This window comes from Fistularia commersonii, chromosome 7 (assembly GCF_037954325.1).
Source record: "Fistularia commersonii isolate RoL2024-O1a breed Wild chromosome 7, RoL_Fcom_v1.0, whole genome shotgun sequence".
Lineage (NCBI taxonomy): Eukaryota > Metazoa > Chordata > Actinopteri > Syngnathiformes > Fistulariidae > Fistularia > Fistularia commersonii.
In genome coordinates this window covers 2,650,920-2,677,003 of record NC_141290.1, presented here as the reverse complement: position 1 = coordinate 2,677,003, position 26,084 = coordinate 2,650,920, and the positions used below count along the sequence as shown (strand labels likewise).

General features: G+C 40.7%; 2 protein-coding genes across 2 annotated transcripts in view; both read right to left on the bottom strand.

The window, feature by feature from the left end:
* map1ab (microtubule-associated protein 1Ab) overlaps window positions 1-5,817 on the bottom strand; it is a 49,338-nt gene extending 43,521 nt beyond the window's left edge. The window contains exons 1-2 of the mRNA XM_086149154.1: window positions 5,550-5,817; window positions 3,858-3,959 (exon numbers count right to left, since the gene is read on the bottom strand). Of these exons, the coding sequence (XP_086005280.1) occupies window positions 3,858-3,959; window positions 5,550-5,817 (370 nt within the window). The remainder of the gene's footprint in view (window positions 1-3,857; window positions 3,960-5,549) is intronic.
* A 5,343-nt stretch (window positions 5,818-11,160) lies between these two features.
* On the bottom strand, window positions 11,161-24,892 carry scamp2 (secretory carrier membrane protein 2). The gene is made up of 9 exons (XM_086149153.1): window positions 24,731-24,892; window positions 21,158-21,235; window positions 20,981-21,067; window positions 17,628-17,739; window positions 17,407-17,535; window positions 15,173-15,332; window positions 14,963-15,064; window positions 12,774-12,891; window positions 11,161-12,697 (listed from the first exon to the last, which is right to left on the bottom strand). Exons 1-9 carry the CDS (start codon window positions 24,785-24,787, stop codon window positions 12,548-12,550), a joined length of 993 nt encoding a protein of 330 aa, XP_086005279.1. The 5' UTR covers window positions 24,788-24,892; the 3' UTR covers window positions 11,161-12,547.
* Between the last annotated feature and the right edge of the window lie 1,192 nt (window positions 24,893-26,084).

Genomic DNA, 26,084 nt, shown 5'->3' with positions numbered 1-26,084 from the left:
GCCGTCTATCTGACCTTGGCTTGACAGAAAGCTAATCCCACAGGGTAGAGCTGACCCTTCTTTGCCACTCAAAACACACCGGAGTGGACACACACACACACACACACACTTTGCAACATCATTTTGTTTACAAAGCACTGAATGTGCCGTGTTTGGCCACTAGGGGGCGCCATTTCGCCGTTCACGCGTCTTCTGCAGGGTGAGGACAGACGAAGAATCGCCACTAGGGCGGGATTTTCGATTCACGTTTATTTATTTTTTGATTTATTTCTTTCGTCGTTGCCGTCTGCAGTGCTGACCGCGCTGAGATTAATCCGTGGAGGACAGGAGATCACGGATTACAGGACCCTCTGTTGATCGTCCACGGTTGCAAAAAGGATTTTAAGCCGGGGAAAGGGAACGACGGCGTGTTAAAATACGCCCAGGATCTCCAGCCGCTACTAAAATGTGAGACGGACACTTTTGACTTTGACCGTTTGAAAGGCCAGATTCGGTCCGGGGAGGAGATACGTTCTCGAAGCAGTTTTTGCAGGTAAAAAAAAAAAAAACTTTTTAAGCCAGGAATGATAGCGTGCACAGGGAGGGGGAAAAAAAAAACTAAAAAATATATTTAAGCAAAGAGAGCTTAAGAGAAAAGTTTGACATTTTTACTCGTCTTCATGATAAGCGCGTATTACTGCAAGTAGAAAGTGAGATATGAACACATTGGGAAGAGGTATTATGAAGAGGTGCATGCACACACACACACACACACACACACACACACACACACATGCATATTATCTGATAATCTCCACTTTTACCGACAAAGTTTTCAAGGAAATGAACTTTTACCCAACCCGATGCTTTTGAAGTATTCCACGCTAATGCTAATCCTATGCTAATGCTAATCCTGACGACGGATCCCGATGTAATCGGGGAAGTTCGAGTGCACAAAAAAAAGAAAAGTAGCCTCTTACTAAACGTGCTCTGATTGGTCAGAAGTGAATTGACTAAATTATCAATGACGTCACAGGGATCGCTGCGCCCCCTTGTGGCCACAATGAGAACTGCAGGTGTGGATGGGGGTCTCATGTTTATCTATTGATGAAAAGATTTTTTTTTTTTTCCCCAAATTGAATCAAATCAAACAAATTCATTTTGAGAATAAATAAATAACAAATTTAAAATTAAATAGAATTAACTAAAAAATATTAGAAAAAATTACAAATAAATTAATACAATTAATTCATAAAATAATAACGACTAACACTCCGTTTTAACTACGTTGCAAACTCCGGACTTCTTGTTTTTGGAGTGATACCTTCTGTCATGACACATCTGCAGGGATGGCCAGGTCACCATGGTAACGTGCAAAAAAAAAAAAGCTGCTCCCTTGGGTTGCGAGAGCTTATCACCTCCGTCATCGCCTGCGACGGTTCTGCTCGCTGACGACCACAGAGGGCCGACGCCATGGAGATGATACAGTGTGTGTGTGTGTGTGTGTGTGTGTGTGTGTGTGTGTGTGTGAACGGGAGCCACGCTCTAACCCCTGTTCACAGACTCACTGGGATGCGCACTGGGAGGAGATGCTGAGTCATTTCACCTCAGCAGAGGATTTCAAAATGAGTGTGCTGAAAGAGGAGCTATCAAAAATAAAACGTTAATATATAAAAATATGTTTGTACGTTTGTCATTTGAATGAGTGAGTTAATGGTTGCGTGTCTATATAATTTGTGAATGAGTGAATATACGTCTGTGTGTAATGTGAAAGATGTCTCTACATGACATGTGAATGGTTGCATGTCTCAGTATGCAGCCCTGTGATTGGTCCAGGGTGGGTGAACCACGCCTCTCGGCCAATGACAGCAGGGAATGAATGAATGAATTTTTTCCATTTCATTTTCCAGAATGTCCATATAATTTTCTGGCAGTTTTGGTGATAAATATATATATGAGTCTACATTTCACTAATTCTGGGACATTTTCTTACAATTTTATTTCCACAAGGTTAAGTTATAGATCATGAAATTCTTCCTGTGCGTCAAAGACGTCCTCGCCGTGGAAACCCGTTTCCACGTCAACCTGAAGAAACGTGATCCCCTCGTCTATTTCTGCACAGCGAGCGTTATATCGCCTTCCGTCCAAGTTCTATTGATCCCGCGGCGATCGATACGCCAGGCCTCCGTCCCTCCCTGCGAGCATGTGTGTGTGTGTGTGTGTGCGAGCATGTTTATGTGTGTGTGTATGGACAAATAAAGGATCTATTTAAGGCCTGTTTACGGAGTAAAATATCGCCGGGCCATATTTCACAAAGAGCTTGAACATCCTGGGTTTGATGGATTGAGTTGATGTATTTATGGAAAAATTGGCCAAAATAAAAGTACAATTTCTTGGAAATCACATGGAAATTGTTTAACATCAACACAAAAAAAAAAAAAAAAAGATTTTTTTTTTTTTTAAATCAGCCAGTCAAAATAAATATTGTGTATAAATCAAAAAAAGTGGAGTCAGTGAGGGGAATATTTCCAGGACCTTCACGAGTAATATTCTCAATAATAAAATGATTATTATTTTTCTTTTTAGAAATTGCAGCGTCATGTTAGGACCTTGAATGGATACTCAGAGGTGCTTTTGTACCCGGGAGGATCAGAAGCAGCGAGGAGAGCCTGGAGGTCACCTTCCGAGGCCTGACAGATGCATTTTATTGGCTGATATGAAAATTCACAGATGGATATTTCACACGTTGCAAAACTTTAAAGATTTTTTTTTTTTTAAATTAAAAAAAGAGAAGTGTTATTATATTATTTGCAATGAGGAAATTTTGCATTTCATTCAATTTATTAAATTTATATTGTTATTTAAATTTTCCTGGTTGGTGGATATTGGAGCAGGACACAACCGATGCTTTTGCATAAATAAATAAATGTTATTTAAAGAAGGGAAAAATATTAACAAAAAGCCTGGGGTAGAGGTGAAAATGAAAAAAAAAATGGCAAAATTAAACTTCACAAATATTTTAATAATTCTATTTATTTATCACTTGATGTTTTGTAAGTAATTTCCTGATTTCCGGAAGATTTTTCTTTAAAGTTTTCTTTTAAGTTTCATTTTCTCCTTTTTTTTTTCATTTTATTCCTCGCATTAGCTAGCAACAACGGAAAGCATGACTCAGCATTTTAATCCTTTTTCAAAGTCGATGTGATCGATACAACAAATGTTACCATTTTTTTTTTTTTGGCAACCTGTGAAACATCCATCTGGAAATTTTCATATTGGCCAATTAAAGGTGTCTGTGACCCCAAAGTTATTTTGATTAAATACATTTGAAAATTAATTAAAAACTCAGAAACAAACAAAATGCATTTCTAGTAAGAGCTTTCATGCCATCATGATTCAATGCTTGAGGATAAGTAAACCTTTAAAGAAAAATCCCCCCCAAAAAAGAGAGAAGGGAATTGTTATTATATTATTTGATATAAGGTCATCCAAAACATCTAGAAATCATATTATTTTGCATTTCATGCATTATTGCATTGAAATATTATTATTGCATTGTATATTGAATTATGCATTTTCCTAGTCGGAGCAAATCTGAGCGGGACGTAATATTTTATTTTTTTTTCCATATTTTATTCTCTATATTGGCTAACAACAACGCAAACCATGACTCAGCGTTTTTAATCATCAATACAAACAAACCTTTTTTTCGTTTGCGATATCCGAACAAAAAAATATTTTTTTCTAAAAAAATATAAATAAATATTTCTAAATACATTTAGAAAATGTAATAAAAGCTCAGAGACAAACAAAATGTTTTCATGCCGCAGCGGCTGAGGATGGATAGAAAACCATGACGCGGATGACGGAGAACTGACCTTTGACCTCTGAGGAGAAGTGGGCGGAGTGGCGGGCGATGAAGAGCCGCAGCTGCTGGTCCAGGCGGCAGCGCTGGAGGTCCACGTCCCACGATCGGATGCCTGGAGGACGCGAGAAGAACGACGGCTTGAGGAAACGCACGTTTGGAGCCGAACATCCACTACATCCCATAATAAGCAGTTAAAAAAAAAAAAAAAAAAAAAGGCCTGTCGCCGTGGAGAAGTGGAGAAGCCATTATTGGGATTATTATATCCCCGCCCCGCTACTCGTTTCCGGAGACTTCCTATCCAACCCATCAGACATCGGCCTTGTGAATGTGCTGAGTCGCCCTTATGATGTGCCGAGTCGCCATTAGCGACAGATAACGGCGTTAACGGCACCTGGAAACATGAATTACGATTCGAAATGAATCTTTACGTGGCGATAAAGGAGTTTGGGGAAGTTATATTGTCAGAATGCGTTGGTTAATATCAATGAGGTTCCTGAACTTGCGCTGTGTCGCTACGCTAATGTGCATTATCATAATACACACACACACACACACACACACACAAATTACTCCGCCACCCCGACTGCGGAAAAAACGCTGTGTCACTGTTATGAGCTTTACCCAATGTTTGAAAAAAGAAAAAAGAAAAACACTGGAGTCGAGAGGACGGGAGAAATATATCAATATTATTGAACGTAGATTCTACTTCTAAAATATATTCAATATTATATCATTTTAATTTACCTATCTGTATTTGCACAGGAATTATTCAAAATAAACTATCTTACAATTTTTTATATGTACACACACACACACACATACACAAACATATACATATATACACAAACACACATATAATCATTTATATACATACACATATATACATTTTTAAACTCATATACATACCCAAACACATACACACACACACACACATATGCATTTATATACACATAAACATATACAAACACACACACACACACACACATATATATACATTTATATGCACATAAACATATATACAAACACACACACACGCACATATATACATACACATTTATATATTCAGAGGGGATATGTGCATACACACAACCACACACACACACAGACCCACAAACACGCACACTCACACACAAACACACACGCATATAGATTTAATTACAAGTAGAATAACAGATGAATGGAAGATAGATAGATAGATAGATAGATAGATAGATAGATAGATAGATAGATAGATAGATAGATAGATAGATAGCATTTTTGATTCATTCATGGTTTATACAGATTTTGCCCGCTATTATATTAATTCCAATTCTTTTTGCTTACTCAACAAATCCCCCCCTTCTTCTTCTTCTTCTTCATCCCCCCTTTTCTTCCCTGCTCGGACTCCCCGAAACCGAACCCGCTTTCGAGTTTACTTCTCCAGATGGAGGAGCGCACTGGCCGGTCGGAGATGATGGAACAAAACAAACACAGCACGCAAACTTCACCTCACACGCTTGCCTCCAATGTGAACTTCCGGCTGTGTAATAACACTGTAATAACGGTGTAATAAGGGTGTAATAACACTGTAATAAGGGTGTAACAAGGGTGGAGGAGGGGGGGGGGGGATCTCTTGACGGTGCAGTTTTCGCGGGAGCTGCGTGTCGCCCCGTGGCGCAGTGCCGCAGCGTGGGCTGCGTCAAACCGGGTTTCGGCCACTCACCCCGCTCGATCTGCGCCCTGGCGGCGTCCAGCTGCGGCTCGGCGGCGATCTCCCCGATCACGACCAGCATGTAGTAGCCGCCGCGGTTGAACGGCACGCCGCGCCGCCGCCGTCCGCCGCCGCCGCCGCCGCGCCGGTGCACAAGCCGCTCGTCTGCGGGAGGCCGCGCCGCTGCGGGACACTCGTCCTCCTCTAGCACCGGGAGCGCACCTCCTCGGGTCTCCATGGCAACGGGACCCGGAGCCGCCGCGGCGGACTCCATCGCCATGACAACCTGCAGGTGCGAGGAGAGGGGGGTGGGAAAGAGAAGAGACAGGGGGGAGGAAGAAAAATAAAGTGCCGGTAGGCCGGAAATGGGGGGGTCCACTTCCGGTGGGATTTTCAAAATAAGAGCGCCAAGGTGATTATTTATTTATTTTTATTTTTTTATGTTTTTTAAATAACTTTTTTGTTTTTTTTAAATATTTTTTTATTGATCCAAAAAGGAAAATAAAATGAAAAATAAAATCTTTCATGTGTGTGCAGATTTGACGGGCTGTCATTGCACTTAAAAAAAAAAAACTACAGTTCATTTGAAGGACGGGGCGGATTCACTGGGTGACACACACACACACATACACACACACACACACACAGTTTAATATCCTCACTTACAAAATCAGAAATTGATTTACTTGAATTTTTTGCTCATTTGGGAACAATAACATCTTCTAATCCGTTTCATTTTACCAAAATACATTTTTTTCAATTGTATTTTGTGTGGATGATGATTCGTCATTTCATAAATCAAAACAATTCATGTATTATTCTTTATATACACACACACAATCATGTGTGTGCAGATTTCACGGGCTGTCATTGCACTTAAAAAAAAAAAATATATATATATATATATAGTTCATTTGAAGGACGGGGCGGATTCACGGGGTGACACACACACACACACACACACACACACACACACACACACGCTCCAGACACACACTTTAATATCCTCACAAGTAAATAAGAAATTGATTCACTTGAATATTTTTGCTCATTTGGGAACAATTACATCTTCTAAACAGTTTCATTTTACCAATTTACATTTTTTTCAATTGTATTTTGTGTGGATGATGATTCGTCATTTCATAAATCCATGTATTATTGTTTTATTTGTGTTGTTGATGCTTTCAATACTTGAATTAAATTTTTTTTTTTGGAGAAACTGAAGTGTGTTTGCGTGTGTATTGTGGTTGTGTGTGTGTCATGAATTTATGGAAGGATAAGGACAAAGGAGAGATTTTCAATCCCAGCATACATTTGGATGAGAGCCGAGGTACAACCAGGACGTGTGTGTGTGTGTGTGTGTGTGTGTGTGTCATGGATGTGTAGCAGAGCGAGGGGCGGAGTTTAAAGGGGGGGGGGTCACCTGTCAATCAAAGGGTCAGCTGTCAATCACAGACATCCAGCCATTTACTTATAGTGACCTTTTGTGTGTGTGTGTGTGTGTGCGTGCACACGCTTGTACCGGTGGACACCGGAAGAGTTTCCAGAAACCTCCGAGTCCCGGATCTTTCACGCCGCAGTCAGTCCTGCTGCTCACATCCGGTCGCAGGTGAACTTCCGGTCACCTCGCGCTGCAGCCCAAAGGTGGATACAATCGGATGGCGCCCCCTGCTGGACAAACACTGCCATTACAACTCGGTCAACAATTATATGAAATAGGTCGTAACCTCAAGACCTTTTTTTTTTTCTTTTTTTACCAGAATATGCTGAGAAGTAAATTTTAACAGCTGTTTTAGTATTTCAAAATTCACCGTTTTTTTTTATATATAAAATATATATATATATTTAATTTACAGGAAAATTGAAAGGAATTGCAGTAGATGTGAAAAGGGTATGAAAAGGGTAAAAGATGGAGAGAAGCCAAGGAGTAGCTGGTAACTCAGGAAAAGACAAATCCTGAAAAATGACAACCAAAATCTGCAGTTGGTGATAAAAAAATAAATAAAATTGCCTAAAAAGAAAAAAAAAAAAACAGATTTTTTTAATGATTTTAATGACTTACAGGAAAATTGAGAAATTGACTGCAGTAGATGTGAAAAGGGTGAGATGGAGAGAAGCCGAGGAGTATCTGGGAACTCAGGAAAAGGTAAATTCTGAAAAAAAAAAACACCCAAAACTGCAGTTAGTTATAAAAAAAAAAAAAAAAAAAAAAAAAAAGTTTTTTTTTTATATTAAATCAGCTTTTTTTAATTCACAGGAAAATGAAAAAGGAATTGCATCAGATGTGCAAAGGGTCAATGATGGAGAGAAGCCAGGAAATAACTTGAACTCGGGTAAAGATAAATAGTGAAAAAAATGATTACCCAAAACTGCAGTGAGATATGAAAAATAAAAAATAGCTTGAAAAAAATACAATCTGATTTTTTTTCTTACTTTACAGGAAAATTGAAAAATAATTGCAGCAGATGTGAAAAGGGTCAAAGATGGAGAAGCCAAGGAATATTTGGGGACTGAGGGAAAGATAAATCCTGAAAATATGACCACCAAAATATGCAGTCAGTTTAAAACAAAAAAAAAAAAGTTTTGTTTTTTTAAATTAAATCAGATTTTTTTTTTTTTTTTTTTACAGGAAAATTGCAAATAGAAATTGCAGCAGATGTGAAAAGGGTCAAAATGATTTTGGAACTCAAGAAAAGATAAATCCTGAAAATATGACCACCAAAATATGCAGTCAGTTTAAAACAAAAAAAAAAAAGTTTTGTTTTTTTAAATTAAATCAGATTTTTTTTTTTTTTTTTTTACAGGAAAATTGCAAATAGAAATTGCAGCAGATGTGAAAAGGGTCAAAATGATTTTGGAACTCAAGAAAAGATAAATCCTGAAAAAAATGACCACCAAAATTATGCAGTTAGTTTAAAAAAAAAAAAAAAGTTTATTTTTTTAAATTAAATCAGTTTTTTTTTTATTTCACAGGAAAATTGAAAAAAAGGAATTGCAGCAGATGTGCAAAGGGTCAAAGATGATTTTGGATCTTAGGAAAAATAAATCCTGAAAAAATAACCACCAAAATCTGCAATTAATTATGAAAAATAGAATAAAAAAAAAAAAAAAAAAGAAAACATCAGCAAAAAGATTCATCCCAACCCGGGTGGTTTTCAAATCCGGTGACCTAAACTCTGCAGCGGAAATGGGATTTTGATAGAATTTGTGTTACCATGGCAACCAATTAACCGCAGCCGAATCATCCAAAGCGGATTCCACGCTTCTCCGCCAGCGCGCTCGCTAGGAGTTTGAAGGGGACGAACAAGCCGACCCGAAAACGAATGAGAGGTTCCAGGAAAACCAGCTGCGACCGCTCGCTTATTAAAGGTTGGACCGGGAAAGCAAAACGGAAATTGGCGGTCGGAGACGCCGACCAAGAAACGACCCCGACGGAGAGCAGGAGGACGCCGCGACAGATTTCAACCAATCAGATGATGACGTTAGCAGGAACTCGATTAAAGTGACGGGATCGGCAAAAGGAGGCAGAAAAGAGCCTTCAGGAAAAAAAAAAGTAATTAATTCATTCATTCATCTCGACCGTTGTGCACTCAGGGTCACTCAAGGTCGCGGGGGTGGAGCCTATTCCGCTATCCCAGCTGTGATTGGACGATAGGAGGTATTCACCCTTTCATATAAACACAAGCATTCACTCGTTCACACATCAAATACAAACATTCACTGTTGTATCATTTTGAGACGTACAAACGATTCACTCATTCATTGACTCAATGATTCACTCATTCGTACGTCAGTGACACAAACATTCACTCGTTCATTCACACATCAAATAGAAGCGATTCACTGATTCATTGACACATCGCATAGACAAACATTCACTCATTCATGCGAGATATAGAAACGATTCACTCATTCATTGAGTCGCCACATAGAAATAATGATTCGTTCATTCATTGACCTGCCATTTTGAAACAGTGATTCACTCGTTCATTCACATTGTACGCAAACAACCGTTCACACTGTACAGACAAGAATTCACCCATTCACACAACCGTTCACTCATTCATTCATGCATCATATTGGCAAGAATTCACTCATTCATGTGTGATATAGAAACAATTCACACATTCATTGACTCGTCTTATAGAAAGTTAACATTCACTTGTTCATTCACACGTTAAATAGAAACAATGATTCGCTCGTTCATTCACACGTCGCTTAGCCAGACGAGCGTTCACTCACTCATTCGCGCGTCAAATAGAAACGATTCACTGATTCATTGACACGGCGCACAGACAAACATTCACATCATTCGCACAGCAGAAACATAAACATTCACTCACTCATTCATGCGTACTATAGAAATGATTCACTCATTTATTGACCTGCCATTTTGAAACTGATTCACTCTTTCATTCACACTGTGGCCGGACAAGAATTTGCTCATTCACTCACTCATTCATTCATGCATAATTGAAACAATTCACCAATTCATTGGCTCGCCATATAGAAACAATGATTCGTTCATTCATTCACTTGCCATTTTGAAACTGATTCACTCGTTCATTCACATTGTACGCAAACAATCGTTCACACTGTACAGACAAGAATTCACTCATTCATTCATACATCATATTTGCAAGCATTCACTCATTCATTCACACATTGTAGACGTACAAGAATTCACTGATTCACTCATTCGTTCATTCATTCATAACATAGAAACAATTCACCCATTCATTGGCTCGCCACATAGGAACAATGATTCACTCATTCATTGACTCGCCATTTTGAAACCGATTCACTCTTCCATTCACACATTGTACGCAAACAACCGTTCACACTGTATGCAGATAAGAATTCACTCATTCATACAACCGTTCACTCATTCATTCATACATCATATTGGCAAGAATTCACTCATTCATGGGTAATACAGAAACGATTCACTCATTCATTTAAACATTTCGACAGATGAACATTCACTCATTCATTTATGCGTAATATGGAAACAATTCACCCATTCATTGACTTGCAATATATAAACAACCATTCGCTCGTCCATTCATACATATTTGCAAGCATTCACTCATTCGTTCACACATTGTAGACATACATGAATTCACTCATTCATTCACGCATAATATAGAAATGATTCACCAATTCATTGACTCGCCACATAGAAACAATGATTCACTCATTCATTCATACGTTATATTGAGACATACAAGTACTCACCCTCTTATTTGCATAATGTAGGGAGTTACTCAGTCATTCGTATGTCAGCGACACAACCGTTCAACCGTTCATGCAGGGTCTACAACGAACCTACGCCACGTGTTTGCACTGCGGGAGGAAACCTAGAAATTTCATTAGAAAAATGACATTTGCAGGAAAGTAGCAGAAACCATTAAAAGGGTAAATCCACGGAGAAATTATGCTGAAAAAGAGCAAAGAAATGACCTCGAAAACGTTTATTCTTCAAGAAAAGTGCCTGTTGAGGGAGGATAAAAATTCAGACAAGTTGATTTGTGTGTTTGTGGTTGCATGAACACACACACACACACACACAAATGCGCGCACACACACATACCTGAGAGACGGGAATCAAGCCAGCAGCTAATTTGAGAGCAAAAAGCATTTATTTTGACGTCATATTTAACCTTGAAATGCAAAACTCACCGGATCCTTATCTCTTGAAAACAAAAACAAAAAAAAAATCCAGAAAGAAATCAATACAACTCTTGCGTTACCATGGCGACCTCCATGGCCTCAAACTTTAAATCTGCTTTTTACTGCAAGGAACGTCACACAAACCGCATTGTTTTTTTTTTTTTTTTAAATGCATCCCTGACACGTTGCGACCCGGCCGAGGGATGGAAACAACATCTGACGGACAAGAGTGTGTGTGTGTGTGGGTGGGTGTGTGTGTGTGTGTGGGGTTAAACATTGTTAATCAGAACGACGGGGGGGGGTTTATTAATCAGTATAACAAGTATAAAACTTGGTTTCCTTAGGAACCAGTTAAATTGGCTGCGAACCGGAGGGGAAGTTTGCCCGCGCCGACGCCGCTAATCGTTAGCAAGAGTCTGCGCTAAAGTGAAACATCTGTCGCCGAGGCGACGAACCCGAGGCGAGGCCGTCGTCTCTGACCTTTCCACACCCAAGTCTGGACAAAAGCGTGAGGGATGGATCCGGATCAATACCTGGAAACTACCGTTGGATATCTAAAAAAAGGGGGTCTAATAGGTTCGTTTTTTAAGTGCCGTCGCTAACAGAAACCGAATCCTCCCGACTTTTTTTTCCCCCCTCCCCCGAACGTGCAAGAGATGCGTTCGCGGCCGCTGGGAGAAACCAACGGCGTTGTCAAAGCGCCTTTAAAAAAACAAACAAAAAAAAAATTCACAAACAAACCAATACCGATCGATCGATTTCAGGCCCCGCCCACTTTCACACACTAGCGCAACGCCATTGATTCTTCCTTTCGTGCTTTTTCCGATCAATGAGCGATGCTACTAACCACACATTCTGAGCCGGAACATCAAAAATTTTGTTTTTTTTAATTTGGAGGGGGCGGGGCTTAACCAGGTGGAAATAGCGTCGTCGCTATTTACAGGGATTTTCCGTGGAAAAGGGGAGGGGGGGGGCACACACACATGCATGCACTCAAACGACACGCTGAAAAGCATCGGGGAGGGAAAAAGAAAATAAAAAAAAAAATTAAAAAAAAAAAGAAAAAAAGTGCACGCAAAATATACAAAGATTTGAAACGAGAAAAAAAAAAAAAAAAAAAATCAGTCAACTTCATTGGGTTTTTCCAGGAAATCCCGCTTCGCCTCTGGGACTTTTTTACGGGGCGTTGGTGTGCGTCGGTGTTCGGAGTGAGGGGACGGCTGACGCTGCGGCCCCGCCTTTGCTCAAGGTCTACACGTTAAGAGGGGTGGTCGGTTGCTACGGTAACATATAGACCTTGACCTGCGTCCCGGGAAAAAAAGCTCGAGTCCGCGGTTCTAATTGGCTCCCTGCGCTGCAGCCTGGGCGGCGGAAGACGCCGCTCCTCTGGCGGCCGTCTGGAAGGTCTTGTTGGTGAAGATGCCCTGGGAGAACTCCTGCTGGGCCTTCTGGAAGCTGGCGCCGGTGTGGCGGTACATGCTGTGGACCTGCGGGACAACGCGGGGACAGGAAGTCACGCGGCGAGCGTAACGGTTTTTGTTTTGTTTGTTTTTTTAAACTCACCATCTTCAGGAGGATGATGGACAGCACGGCGCAGATGGTGAAGAGGCAGGCCACGATCATCATGATGGCGCCCACCGCCTTCTTCGTGCCGATGATGGAGAAGGCGGAGATCCAGCCGCTGCGGCGACACACACTTTTAGCGGCGCGCGGTGAAAGCGGGTTTAACACGGTCTTGCAAAGTAAACACTCGTTCGTCGATGTTTTATGATACGTTTCTCCCCTTGATTTCAAATCTCTGGCGACAAATAGACAAAACGCTGACGCACCGCAAGAAATTCAGGACAGTTAAAATGAATGCATCAATATTGCAGTACCAGTGGTGGCCACAAGGGGGCAGTGTTCTGCGGTAATGTCTATTTAATATATGTTATTTAACTGGATTTGAACTGTTTTGTCAACAATTAGCATGTAGCGGCTAGCACTGCTGTTATTATTACATTACATTGCATTGCATTTGGCAGATGCGACTTACAATAGAGGACATAGGGACTGCAAATACACCATGCACAGGAAATATACAGAATATATTATTACCGTCATTTATGGACTACTTTTTTTCCATCGCATGCTTTGAACACAATGTGGCTAATTTACAGATTTTTTTTTTTGTGCTAATGAGCTTCAAGCCGTCAAAAAATTTAGCCTCGTCGCATCGGACCGATGAAATTAACTAACGGTTTTAATGCGCAGGAGGAGCACAGAAAGTGGGGATGGAATTTATCATAATTATTATTTACCTTTTAATCGACCGTGTTTGTTTGTTTTAAAAAAATAAATAAATAAAAAAAATCCAAATATTTGTGGATGTTACCGGCACGTATTGAAATTAAAAGTTTAAAGATGTTTCTGTGTAAATATGTCATGTTCCAGCAAGGACATCCACATAGATTTATTTACCGTTAATTCTGCACTATAGAGCGCACCTACATATAGGCTGCACCTACTCATTTTTAAAGGAAAAAATAAATTATTCATAAGTAAGACGCATTTGTCTATAAGCCACAGGTGTCATTGAAACATAAGATATTAACACAGATAGATGTTACAGGAATTAATTTTTTTATTTAAATTAAAAGACGGTAACATCTACATCTACCGGTATCTAACACAAATGCTTTTTTTTTCATTGGAAGCTAGCGCCCAATAAAAATCCAGAAATTAGCCGCGTCGTTGTAAAAGCCGCAGTTCTCAAAGCGTATGGAAAAAGTAGCTTATATGCCGGAATTTACGGTAGTTATTTTTATCCGGTGCAGCTTTTCTTCAGGGGCGCTCAATAGTCCGGAAATGATGGTATGTTTATTAAATCTATTGTGTTATTAGCATGTAGCTTCTGGCGCTGCTGCTATTATTATCATCCGTACCTTTATCCTCCGGTCGAGGCAGAAGGCCTCCAGAGTGGAGCGTCAATCATTTTTTTAGAGTCCAGACCTTCTGTACAATCGCAACTCTTTGCCGCCCCCTAGTGCACGTACCGCTCTACGTTTCGCGCACGGAAGTTCTCGAGATTGGTCGGATGGGTGGGAGCTCAGGGAGATTTTTACGATACAAGTCGGCTGTGGATGTGCGAGGTTTATATTTTTTCATTACAGATGTACATTTCGGACATTCTGCTGTCCATTCTTATCCCTGTTGTTATTGTCGTTCTCTCTGCTGTCTTATTTATTTGCTATCGTCTAATTGTCTCTATTTATATTTAAAACTGATCAGCTGCTATGAAAAACGACTTTCCCCTATGGGGATCAAGTTTATCTTATCTGCTAATAACAATCATTCATTCGTTATCTGTAACGATTATCCTGTATTTTTAATCCTATTTTTATTTTTATCCTGTGACTTTTTAATTCCTCTTCCCTCAGCCGCAGGGAATCTTCAAATCTTTGTAGTTAACAGTTAAGACACTTTATATTTCATTGTAGTTCTTATTCTTCCTCCTTTCTACTATCATCTATTACTGTTATGTTTTTTTTACTTGAAACTCTGGCGCAACAATTTCCTTCGGGATAAATAAAGTTGTTCTCATCTCATCATCTCATATTTTAAGCATTCCCGGCTGTTATTGTTTTTTATTATTTCCACGCATTTGTGACTCCGCAACCACTTGGGTTCATTTAAAAACTCCCGGGAAACTCGAGAAACTCGCAAGAACGGCATCTAAAACGGTTCGGACGTCACTTGACGCTCGGACGCACCTGTTGCCCCACTTGGGGATCCCGACGGCCTGGATGACGAAGATCACCACTTGGCAGAAGAACACGAAGAAGAAGGAGAAGAAGCTGAAGGAGCTGTCGGTCCTGAAGACAAACAACAACAAAAAAAAAAAAAAGACCATGGACTTTATCTCCAAGGGTTCGGACACGGGGACGGGGTTCCTCTGGGGTTTCGGGTCGGGGTTCGCTCACTTGAAAGCGTTGTAGACGGGTCGGTACCAGCACAGGAAGGAGCACGGGGTGAAGAGGATGAGCCAGAGGATGGACAGGCCGAAGTCCATGCCGTTGGCCACGTCGGTGGTGAAGTAGGCCAGGCAGGCCAGCAGGTTGAGGAACAGGGTCATGGAGCTGACTGCGGAGAGGGGTCAGGGATACGCCGCGCCGTCGATTAACCGCCGGTAAGAATCTCGAAATCGGGCAAAAAAAGTGACACATCGGCGTCTACGGAGGCCGTTTTTTTTTAAAAAAGACGTCGTTATAATCTGGTTAAATTTTCTCGACGTGGCGATTGGACTTGATTTTCTTTACCTGACGACGTTTTACACGTTTCATTTCATTCCACGGAACAGGTCCAGCATATCTGAACGAAATGATAAGACCTTATGTTCCCTAATACAAACCTACTAGCAGTACCTTTTGCTCGCTCTAAGCGATCTCAGGCAAAACTGTTGTCGGTTCTACTACCTCAGTGGTGGAACAAACTTCCGGAAGCAACAAGACTAGCATCATCTCTCTCAACCTTCAAGAAACAGGTAAAAACGTTTCTCTTTCAGGACTTTTTACTGCGCTGATGCCCCAGATCAGGTTGGCAGCAAGTTAGGCTATGTGTGTGTGTGTGTGTGTTTGTATGTTTGTGTGTCTGTCAAAAAAAAAAAAAAAAAAAAAAAAAAACCCTCACTAACCCAAGCTTACTGTTCTGTATATTTCCTGTGCATCGTGTATTTGCAAGTGTATTTGCAGTCCCTATGTCCTCTATTGTAAGTCGCTTTGGATAAAAGCGTCTGCCAAATGCAATGTAATGTAATGTAATGTATACTGTTCAAAAAAATAAAGGGAACACTTGAACAACACAAAGTAACTCCAAGTCAATCACACTTGTGTGAAATCATAGTGTCCACTCAGGAAGCAACACAGATTCATTTTGACTTGTTTTAAGGACATTACATCAAAGTTGGATCAGCCTGGAGTTTGTTTTTACACTTTAATTTTGAGTGTGATTCCTAATCCAGACCTCCATGGGTTGATACAATTTGATTTCCATTGATTATTTTTGTGTGATTTTGTTGTCAGCACATTCAACTGTGTAAAGAGCAAAGTATTTCATCAGAATATTTCATTCATTTAGATCTAGGATGTGTTATTTAAGTGTTCCCTTTATTTTTTTGAGCAGTGTAATTTCTAAAGGTCGGGTCCCACATAAGACCTTCTGCACCCTCCAGAACCAGCTGGGAGGGTCCAGCTCCAGAAGCAGACTCCGTCCACGGGATCCAACGGGTTTCACTCTTTTGTTTCACATTCAGAGAAGTTTAGCTTCACCTTTTCAGATTCTAATCTGGGTAAGTCCCCAAAAGTTGGACCTTGCGGTCCCACCTAAACACAACGCCTTCATGGGTCTGAGGAAAATCGAGTCCGGTTGCCCCCGACGGCGCGGCCGCGAAAAGCGCTTTTTCCTTAGCGACCGTTGACATTCCACGTTCCTGATTGGCTGTTGCTATATTTTCATTTATTTTTTTTGTATTTTTTTTAGGCTGACTTGGAATTTTCACATTGCATAAGCTTTCATTTTAGGCGGTATTGTTATTGTAAAAATATTTTTTAAATTTAAACAAATAATAATAGCAAAAGATTAGATAATAGCAAAAGATTAGAGAAAGGGCTAACGTAGCGGCCGGACCGAACACTGACAAACTTCAAACCTGTTGATCCTCTGGAAACTTCATCCCTTTTGTGTTTCTTTCAGCCGACTGGGAATTCCCCCGATATTTAAGATCCTATTTAGATGCTCTTTTTTTTTGTTGTTAAATATACTAAAAAAAAAAATCACAGTAGCAAAACATTAGCGAAGGGCTAACGTGTGTTAGCAGCCGGCACTGCACACTTAGGTACTGCCAAACTAGTCCCGAACTGCCTGGTTAGCGCGTTGCGTAGCTGCTCTGGCACCATTGTTTGCATGTGTGTGTGTGTGTGTGTGTGTGTGTGAGAAAATGGGTGAATGCTATCTACTATACAGCGCTTTACAAGAGGAAACTGTTGACTTTCCACGTTCGCCATCGATCCGTGGGTGTGTAGCCGACTTTGAATTTCCAAGCTTACATTTTCATGCTATTGTTTTTTTGTTTTTTTTTTGTAATATCGAAACTAATTCATTGCGGCGAAAGAAGCTAACGCGCGTTAGCGTCCGGTGCCGAACACCTGAAGGCACTCACACATCCAGAGGTAGTACATCATCTTGCAGACCCTCTGGTACTCCGGGGGGATCTCCTCCGAGAAGTCCTGATAGAAGCACGGCTTGATGGGGAAGCTCTTCGGAAGAGGCGGCCAGTTGTTTTGTTTGCCTGTTCAAACACAAACAAACAAACGAAAACAAGTCAACACACACGGGTAGTTTTGAAATATATTGTAATAAACGGTGTATTGCATTACTGACCCGACAGGCCTCGGCTCTGCAGCTCCTGCTCCCGGCGGTCCAGCTCGGCCGCCTTCCTCTCCAGCTCCTCCTGCTGCCTCAGCAGGTTGGCCTGGGCCGCTGCAGCCGTCGCCTGCAATAAACACACACACACACACATACACACACACACACACATTTTGATGTCATACCGGTAATCCGTCCCTTGACTGTTTAATTCCAGGAACAGAAAGAAACATTAAAATAGTTTTCATATCCTGCTTCCCCGATCCCTTTTTTTACTCTTTTTTTTTAAATTTCAAGCAATTTCTGGGTACTTTATCTATTTTAAAAAGAAATATTCCTCAATTTTTTTTTTTTTTTTTTGTGGTAATTTCGAGTACAATTGAACATCTGGCTGATTTATTGGAGAATGTGTGTTATGACCAAATATTGTATTGCCTTCCAAATAATCAACCTCCTTTTCAGAGAAAGTTGATATTACCTTATTTTCCAGACTATTAAGCTAACCTGGATATAAGCTGCACTGGCTAAAAAAATAACAAAATAAATCTATGTGTACATATATAGGCCGCACTTGTTTGTAAGCCCAAGATGTCCACGTTGTAACATGAGATATTTACACAGAAACATTTCTTTTTTTTTTTGTTTACTTCTAATTAAATACATACTAGTAGCATCCACAAATACATACTGGAAATGCTTTTTTTCTCAAACAATGCCTGATTTTGTGTTCCTCCTGCGCACTAAAACCGTCAAAAGTCATCTTCTTCGCTGTCAGAATTGAATGACCTCAGAATTTCATGTTAATTCCATGGGTCCGATGTGACGAGGCGAAATGTTTTGGCGGTGTGAAGCTTGTTAGCCCTCAAAAAAATACATACCGTAATTTCTGGACTATTGGGCGCACCTGAATATAAGCCGCACCTGCTAGCCGATCGCTATCTCGGGCTTCCTCCTGCGCGCTAAAACCGTCAAAGTCGTCTTCTTCGGCGTCGGAGTTGAACGGACTCAGAATTTCCCGGTCATTTCATCGGTCCAATGTGACGAGGCGAAACGTTTTAGCGGCGTGAACCTCGTTAGCGCCCCCCACCCAAAAAAGTCCATATATTAGCCGCATCGTTGTTTACGTGAAATAAGTCGCGGCTTATCGTCCGGAAATTACGGTAAATTATCCGCAACCGTCGCAGCGTTCGAAGCGTATTAAAAAAGCAGTCGGAAAATAACAGTATTATCTAACATAACATCTGTTTGTACACATATGTGTGAAATGTGATCATTTCCGCATGATTTATGAACACCTGGCCATAAATGTGATCTTTTTGAGTAAAGAATCTGTTTCAAAGAGCCCTAACTCCCGTGGGGTGTAAAAAAAATAAAATAAATAAAAAATAAATAAATAAATAAAATAGAATAAAAAATAAATTAGAAATCAATTTCAACCGAGTCTCAGAGGAGGAAGCTTCCTCTGCGGGGAAACAGCCATTGGATAAATCCAATCAGTCCAGCCCGGAGGTTGTTTGTAGACGAAACTAGATTACCTTCGGGGCCTGCTGTGGACCAAGAGCCCAAACACACACACACACACACACACACACACACACACACACACACACACACACACACACACACACACACGAGGGAGGAAGCGCTGCCTGCGGCCACAGCTGCCACTGGGCCCGTGTCATTGATATCATTGGAGACCGTCATCGAAACACCAATTAGAAGGAAGTGGATGTTTGCATGACCACCAGGTCTCCAATGTGCTATCGGTTAGCTAGCCACTCCACTCCGGTGAAACCGTCCACCGATCTGGAATCGACACCCTCTCTTTGTCTAAGAGCAGGCTGAAAAGCTTTCCTTTAGAGAGCATATCGTTAGCGCTAGGCTAGCCCTGTAGCGATGCTACCATTGGCTCACTCTGCTGAGGGATATCCCATCATGCACTTCTCTCCCACTCTTCCGGTCCCGACTGCATTCACGTACGTGGAGGTATGCTCTAGAAAGCAATTGGTATTGTATGAGGAAGTCTGGAGTAGCAGAGAAGTATGTTAGACTGGTGCAGGACATGTATGCTGGCCGTGAGACAATGGTGAGGTGTGCTGGAGGGGTAACGGAGAAGTTCAAGGTGGAGGTTCAACCCGAGTTCCTCTCATTCACACACATATATTCTATCTTTCTGCGACTAACTTTCATTCCTCTCCTTTCCAGAGCATACCTCCACCTCTCCAGACTTTCCTCTACCTGTTTTCTGCTCTCAATACAGATCACGATGTCATCTGCAAACATCATGGTCCATGGAGATTCCTGTCTAACCTCATCTGTCAGCCTGTCCATCACCATTGCGAACAAGAAGGAGCCCACAGCTGATCCCTGATGGAGTCCCACCTTGAGCTTCTATTACCCCTCCAGCACACCTCACCATTGTCTCACAGCCAGCATACGTGTCCTGCACCAGTCTAACATACTTCTCTGCTACTTCAAACTTCCTCATACAATACCAATTTCTTTCTAGAGCATACCTCCACCTCTCTAGATTTTCCTCAACCTGGTTCCTTCTGTTCATCAGCCAGAATGAAAGGAAAGGTGGACAAGACAGTGGTGAGATGGTCTAGAAACAGTGACAATGACCAAAAGACAGGAGGCAGAGCTGGAAGTCACAGACATGATGATGCTGAGGTTCTCTTTGTCCATCAGTTCGCTGTTTTGGAGAGAAGGTCAGAGAAGCCAGACTGAGATAATTGAGAGGAAGTGAATAGATTAATAGACGGATGCTGGAATTGGAGGTCTAGAGGAAGACCAAAGAGAAGATGATATGAATTTAGCTGGTGTGAGAGAGGAGGATAGAGTCAGACGGAGAAGGTTGATTTGCTGTGGAGACCCTTGAAGGGAAAAGCCCAAAGGAAAAGAAGACTTGTCACAAGGGTGCAGGACATGTATAGCCGACACAATCTATGAACACCCTTCTGTTCATGTCCAAACCATGGTGAAGATCTAGGTAGGAGATTGCTAAAGGTGGAGCTGCCAGGCAGGAGGTCTAGAGGAAGACCAAAGAGAAGATTTTCGGATGTAGTGAGAGAAGATATGAAGTTAGTTGGCGTAAGAGAGGAGGATACAGGGAATAGGGTTAGATGAAGAAGGTTGTGGCGACCCCTGAAGGGAAAAGAAAGACAAAGACGACGAAAGACTCTACATCGAGATGACGGGAGCGCGCCGCGACCCCAGTAAAACTCTTAAAGTTTCCTTCTAAAAACCCCGGCACTAGGTAAAAGCCGTCCTCCGGGACCCACGTTTTGTCGGGTTTGATGAAATACCGGAGGCAGGGAGGGGAACAGTTAAGTACACAAAAAAAATAACGCCGCTGGCTGACTCACCTTAGGACTGGGCTCTGTGGACGGTTGCAACACAGCGGGCTGGTAGGGCGTGGTGGAGGCCGGGCTGGTGTGCGTCGCCAGGCCGTCCTGGGGAAAAAAAAAAAAAAAAAAACGACGAGCAAATAAAGTCGCCAACCAGAGCGGGCGGATAAGAAAACCCCGATGAAGGAATCTCACCGTGGGATGAGCCGGGAAGGGGTTGTACTGGTCCACCGGCTCCACGCTGGAGTTGGTCACCTGGGTAACGGAAGGGTCCTGGAACAGAGCGGAAGTTTGGCGACGGTTTAATCTGCAGACGTGCAGATTATAAAACCGTAAAATCCCAAAGCCCCCCCCTTTTTCCAAACTGAACCGTAAATACATGTAAATAGAAAAAAACAGTGAACGTTACAAACCCTGTGTTGGTTTTCTTGCCCATTCTTACCCGTCTTTTGCCGAGCGTTTATTTACCGTTTTTATTATCTACATTTTTCTTCTCTTTCTGGGGATAAAATATTCCATTTTTCACAGCTTTTAAGGAAGACGACTCTCGATATCTCCTGTTTTCATCGAACGGTTTAGCGATTTTTTTTTTCATTGATTTTAAGGTTATTTGAAGAGAACGAAATAACTGATTTAAAATACACTTACGCTTTGTGCTGTTTCTTGCAGCACTTTGATTTGACCTGCTTTATCGCTAATAGTGAATTTTCAGCGGGGAATAGAGTCTAATGAAAATCCCTTTTACTGTCGTTTCTTATCTCCGGTGACAAAAGAACAAAAAAAGCAAAGCGTCGCTTCCTAAATATGGATGATCTGGCGTGTTCAACACCTGATTGCGGGTGGGGGGGGGGGAATGTCTGGCTCAGATTTAAATTGAGAAAAAAAAAAAAAAAAATGCAACAAATGAATAAATAGTAGATAGTTTGTAGAACTGCGCCTTTTTTTTTTTTTTATTTGACTTATTCCCTTACAATTCAAGCAGCAGCAGCCTCACCGTCTGGGTACAAAACAGCATCATGTGAACGTCTAATAAATTAATTTCATCATTCTTTCATTATGCGCAGCGCCCGATTCCGCCACTCAGGGTCGAAGAATAAGAAAAAAGGAAAATAAAACAGTTTTGTCCTTCTGCCTCCCTTCTTTAAATGGTTTTAAGGGGGAAACGAGAGCTCGGGTCACGTGACGCCGACACCTGATGAAATGTGTGACTCGGTCTGCTCGTGATCGCTCGCAGCGGCAGCCCGTCTCACTTCTTACCGTATCATGAGCTTTTTTTGGAAAGCGCACTCAAAAAGATTGGAAGATCTGGTGTGAAAACAATGCATTTAAATGTATTTTTTATGTTTGATAACCTGCAGCTTGGCTGGCTGTGCACCGCACATGTACTGTATTGATTTTGTCATTTTTATTTTTAATAATGAAAACAGATTTTTACTTGGCAAATGATTATGTTTCTGCCTTTTTCCTCCATTTTGAATGACTTTCTCACGACAAAATCGCTGTTAAAATTGACAGGAATTGTAAATTAATTCCCTTGAAAAAAAAAAAAAAAAAATTGACTGTGGTGGGAAAAAAAATAAAAATTTAAATTCGAGCAAAAATAAACAGTGGAAAAATTGGTGAGAAAATACTAAATTCTTACAAGGTGACCGCAGTGACTTATCACTGTTTTTTATTATTATCATATTGTTATTATTATCAATTTGCTTTGCTTTTTTCAAAATTTGAATGGCCCTCTAAGGCCCTGCCGACCACATCATCATTACTCCTTCGATCGTTCACTGATTCTGGTTTTTGCACATTATTATCATCATCCTCAGTGTGATCACTATTTTGTTTTTGCATTTTTCCCCAATTTGAATGACTCTTTAACTACCCGCTCACCCTCTATTAAAGTCGTCGTTAAAAACCTTCACGCAAACGTGACCTATTGTGGTAGAAAAAAAAACAAAATATAAAATATAAATGTACTAAAATATAAAAATAATCTGCTGTTTATAAAAATAAAACAGCAGAAAAATTGACTGCAGTGACTCATTTTTGTTTTTGCACATTATTATCATAATTATTGTCAATTATTTTTGTTATTATTTTTCTTTGCACTTTACAGAAAATGTAAATGAGTTCCCTTCAAAACACAAACACAAAGAAATGTGACCTTGAATAAACTTTCAAAAAATTAACACTAAAAAAGAAACTAAATTTGGTGAAAAAAATAGTTAATTCTTACAAAACAACTGCAGTGATTCATTCTTATTATCATTATTTGAATGACTCCCAGCTTCATACCATTAAACCTTCAATCACTGAGTTTTGTTTTGGATAATTATTACTATTATCATAATTTATTATTGGTTTTTGCTTTTTCTCCCAACTTGAATGACTCTTTACCTCATTGCCCACCCCCTGACAAAACTGACTGAAAATGTAAATGAACTGCCTTTAAAAATAAAAGATATGTGACCTAATATGGAAAAAAAAAAAAAAAAAGAAGAAAAAAAGTACAAAAATTTGCTGAGAAAATAGTAAATTCTTACAAAAAGACTGCAGGGGAAGGACAACAAACTCTTTCCGTTCTGATAACTGAAAATAAACACAAAAGGAGAGACTGGCAACTAGTTGCAATTGTGTGAATTATGAAGAAAAGCAAAAAATTGTTCATGTCAAAATGTTAATGTCGTCTGCGACGGAGGTAAGAGGTGACTGATCCCTCCTTCTGAGGTAGGAGGTTATTTATTTATTCAGCCTGTTCCCCTCCCAGCGATCAAACACCGGCGTCACCGGATGACCGAGCAACTGCTCAAATGACTATTAGAAACTGTCGCTGGACTTTTGTCCGCTTTCTTGCTCATCTGAGTCGTGGTGGAATGACATCTTAAGGTCGGTAGAAAGCGGACAAAAACAAAAAAACCTGTCGCCAGGCGACGCAATCTAGGGCCTCGCTGTTTGGGAAAGTGTGTCGCCCCCCTCCCTTCGTCCACTTCTGTCTCAGATGAAGGTCCTTGTGACCGAGGGGGAGTGTTCTCCTCGCACCGAAGCACGTGGATGGAGAGGGTTGGCCTGCTTACGTCCGCTTTCTCCTTCTGCAGGCCTTCGCCAGCCACGCCGGCGGTTGAAAACAAACCGGGGGGAAGTGTGTTCTGGGAGAAAGTGGGTTATTGGTTCTGAGGTTTCGCTGTTACAATATGGGTCACATCCTTCGGGGGAGGACAAATCGACAGGAAGTACTGCCACTACGTGCATGATAAGGCGCAACTAAAAAGTAATTTTGGCACCCAACATGAACCAGTTGACCTATTTCTTAACATACATTAACAGAGAATTGTAGCTATAAAGCTGCAAACAGGGTGTAGACACACATTCTAGTTGAAGCCAATGGGGGTACATAAAACGCCGTATATTTGCCTCAATTGTGATACATAAAATGTTATTCTAATGTAAATCACTAAATAAATGGGTGTAAAAAGGAGAAGTGACTTTTAACGGTTTGCAAACATCCTCTCAAGTTGGCGAAAGTTACAAGTTTCGTACTTCCTGCAACTTAGCACAAAAACACACCCCGCCCTTTTTGGTAAGCGGCGTGCGCCGATAGGTCGAGGTCTCTATCAATCACGCGGCATCGTCCAATCGGTAGCGAGAACGGGCGGACTAAGTCCCACCCCCGACGTCCACCCAAGTTTCCTGGCGTGCTGGCTTACCTTCCCGATATGTCAGCCACCACACACACGACTGTTGCTTGAAAAAAAACACGAACGCAGACACACTCACATTGAAAGGATTGTCACCGACCGGTTCGGCGAACGGGTTGCTGTCGAATTCCGACATTTCGCGACGCCTCCGGGCTGTTCTATCCACTCGTAGCGGGGAATAAACAACGAAGTTCTCTCAGTCGCCGAAGTTGCCTTTCCGAGCACCACTTCCTCGAATGAAGTTTGGGGCGCATGCGCGGTGTGCTTGCCGAACGGTGACGTCATGTGATGACGTACACCGACCTGTGGATTCCTTCTCTAACTAAAACATTTTACAAATCACATCACAAAATTATCTCTCAAGAGACATGTCAAATTAATTCATTTAAATCGTTTTTTAAAGAAGGTGAAATCGGGGGGACATTTTTGCATTCTGTTTTTGTGTATAGTAGAACTTGGGCAAACCTAAAACCATATTGACACAGTTCCTAAAAGTAAACCAAATGTTATGTAAAAAAAAAATCTTTAAAACTTGTGGAAAAAAAAATCCCCAAACCGAAAAATATACCGATTTGTGAATGATACTTTGTATTCCCTTTGCCATTTCTTATTTTTCTGGTTCCTTCTCAAATTATAGATTGTTCTCCACACAGCACTACTCTTGTTACTCTTACAATTAATTGAATATAAACAAAATAAGAGTCTTTATGGCCATGTTTGTTGTTTATATTTTTGGTTGTTTATACTTTGAGTTCAATAAAGGTTAAAAAAAATTCTCTAACAGTGTAGCCCTGCCCTTGTGAGAATACCACAACTATTAATAATAATTATTATTGTTGTTATTGTTGTAAATATCTTAACTTTGCATTTGTATTGAAAATGTAAGACTCCTGTAACGTTAAAAGACTGACTAGAAATAAAGAAAGACACTATGGTCCATTTGAGACGGATCAAATTGTCCAACATACTTGCACTCACTGTAAAAAAAAAAAAAAAAAAAAGCATTTATTCCGTATATACCACACATTCTGTACATATGCACTTTGGATAAGACGCTAACTGCATTTCATTATTTCGTATCCTTACATGTGAAACGACAATAAAGTTGAATCTCAATCGAAATCATTTATTTGCTTCGCTCACACTGTTGATTGTTCAGATTTAAGGGTTCACATGCAAAATAAATCTGCTTTTCATTTTCATAAACCACGTTTCTTCTGAGGTGACTGAAAATCAAATTCTATTCAGCAGAGGTTTTAAATGATGTGATACATGCAAACTCAATAGTATTATGTCTTTTGCTTATTGACATAATTATCACAAATGTATTTACCTTTTTGATTTGTGTTCAAGCCACCTTACGTGATTTCTTGGTGCCACAGTGACGCTTCCATCTCACAGCATGAAGGTTCTCCATTGTCCAAAAACATGCA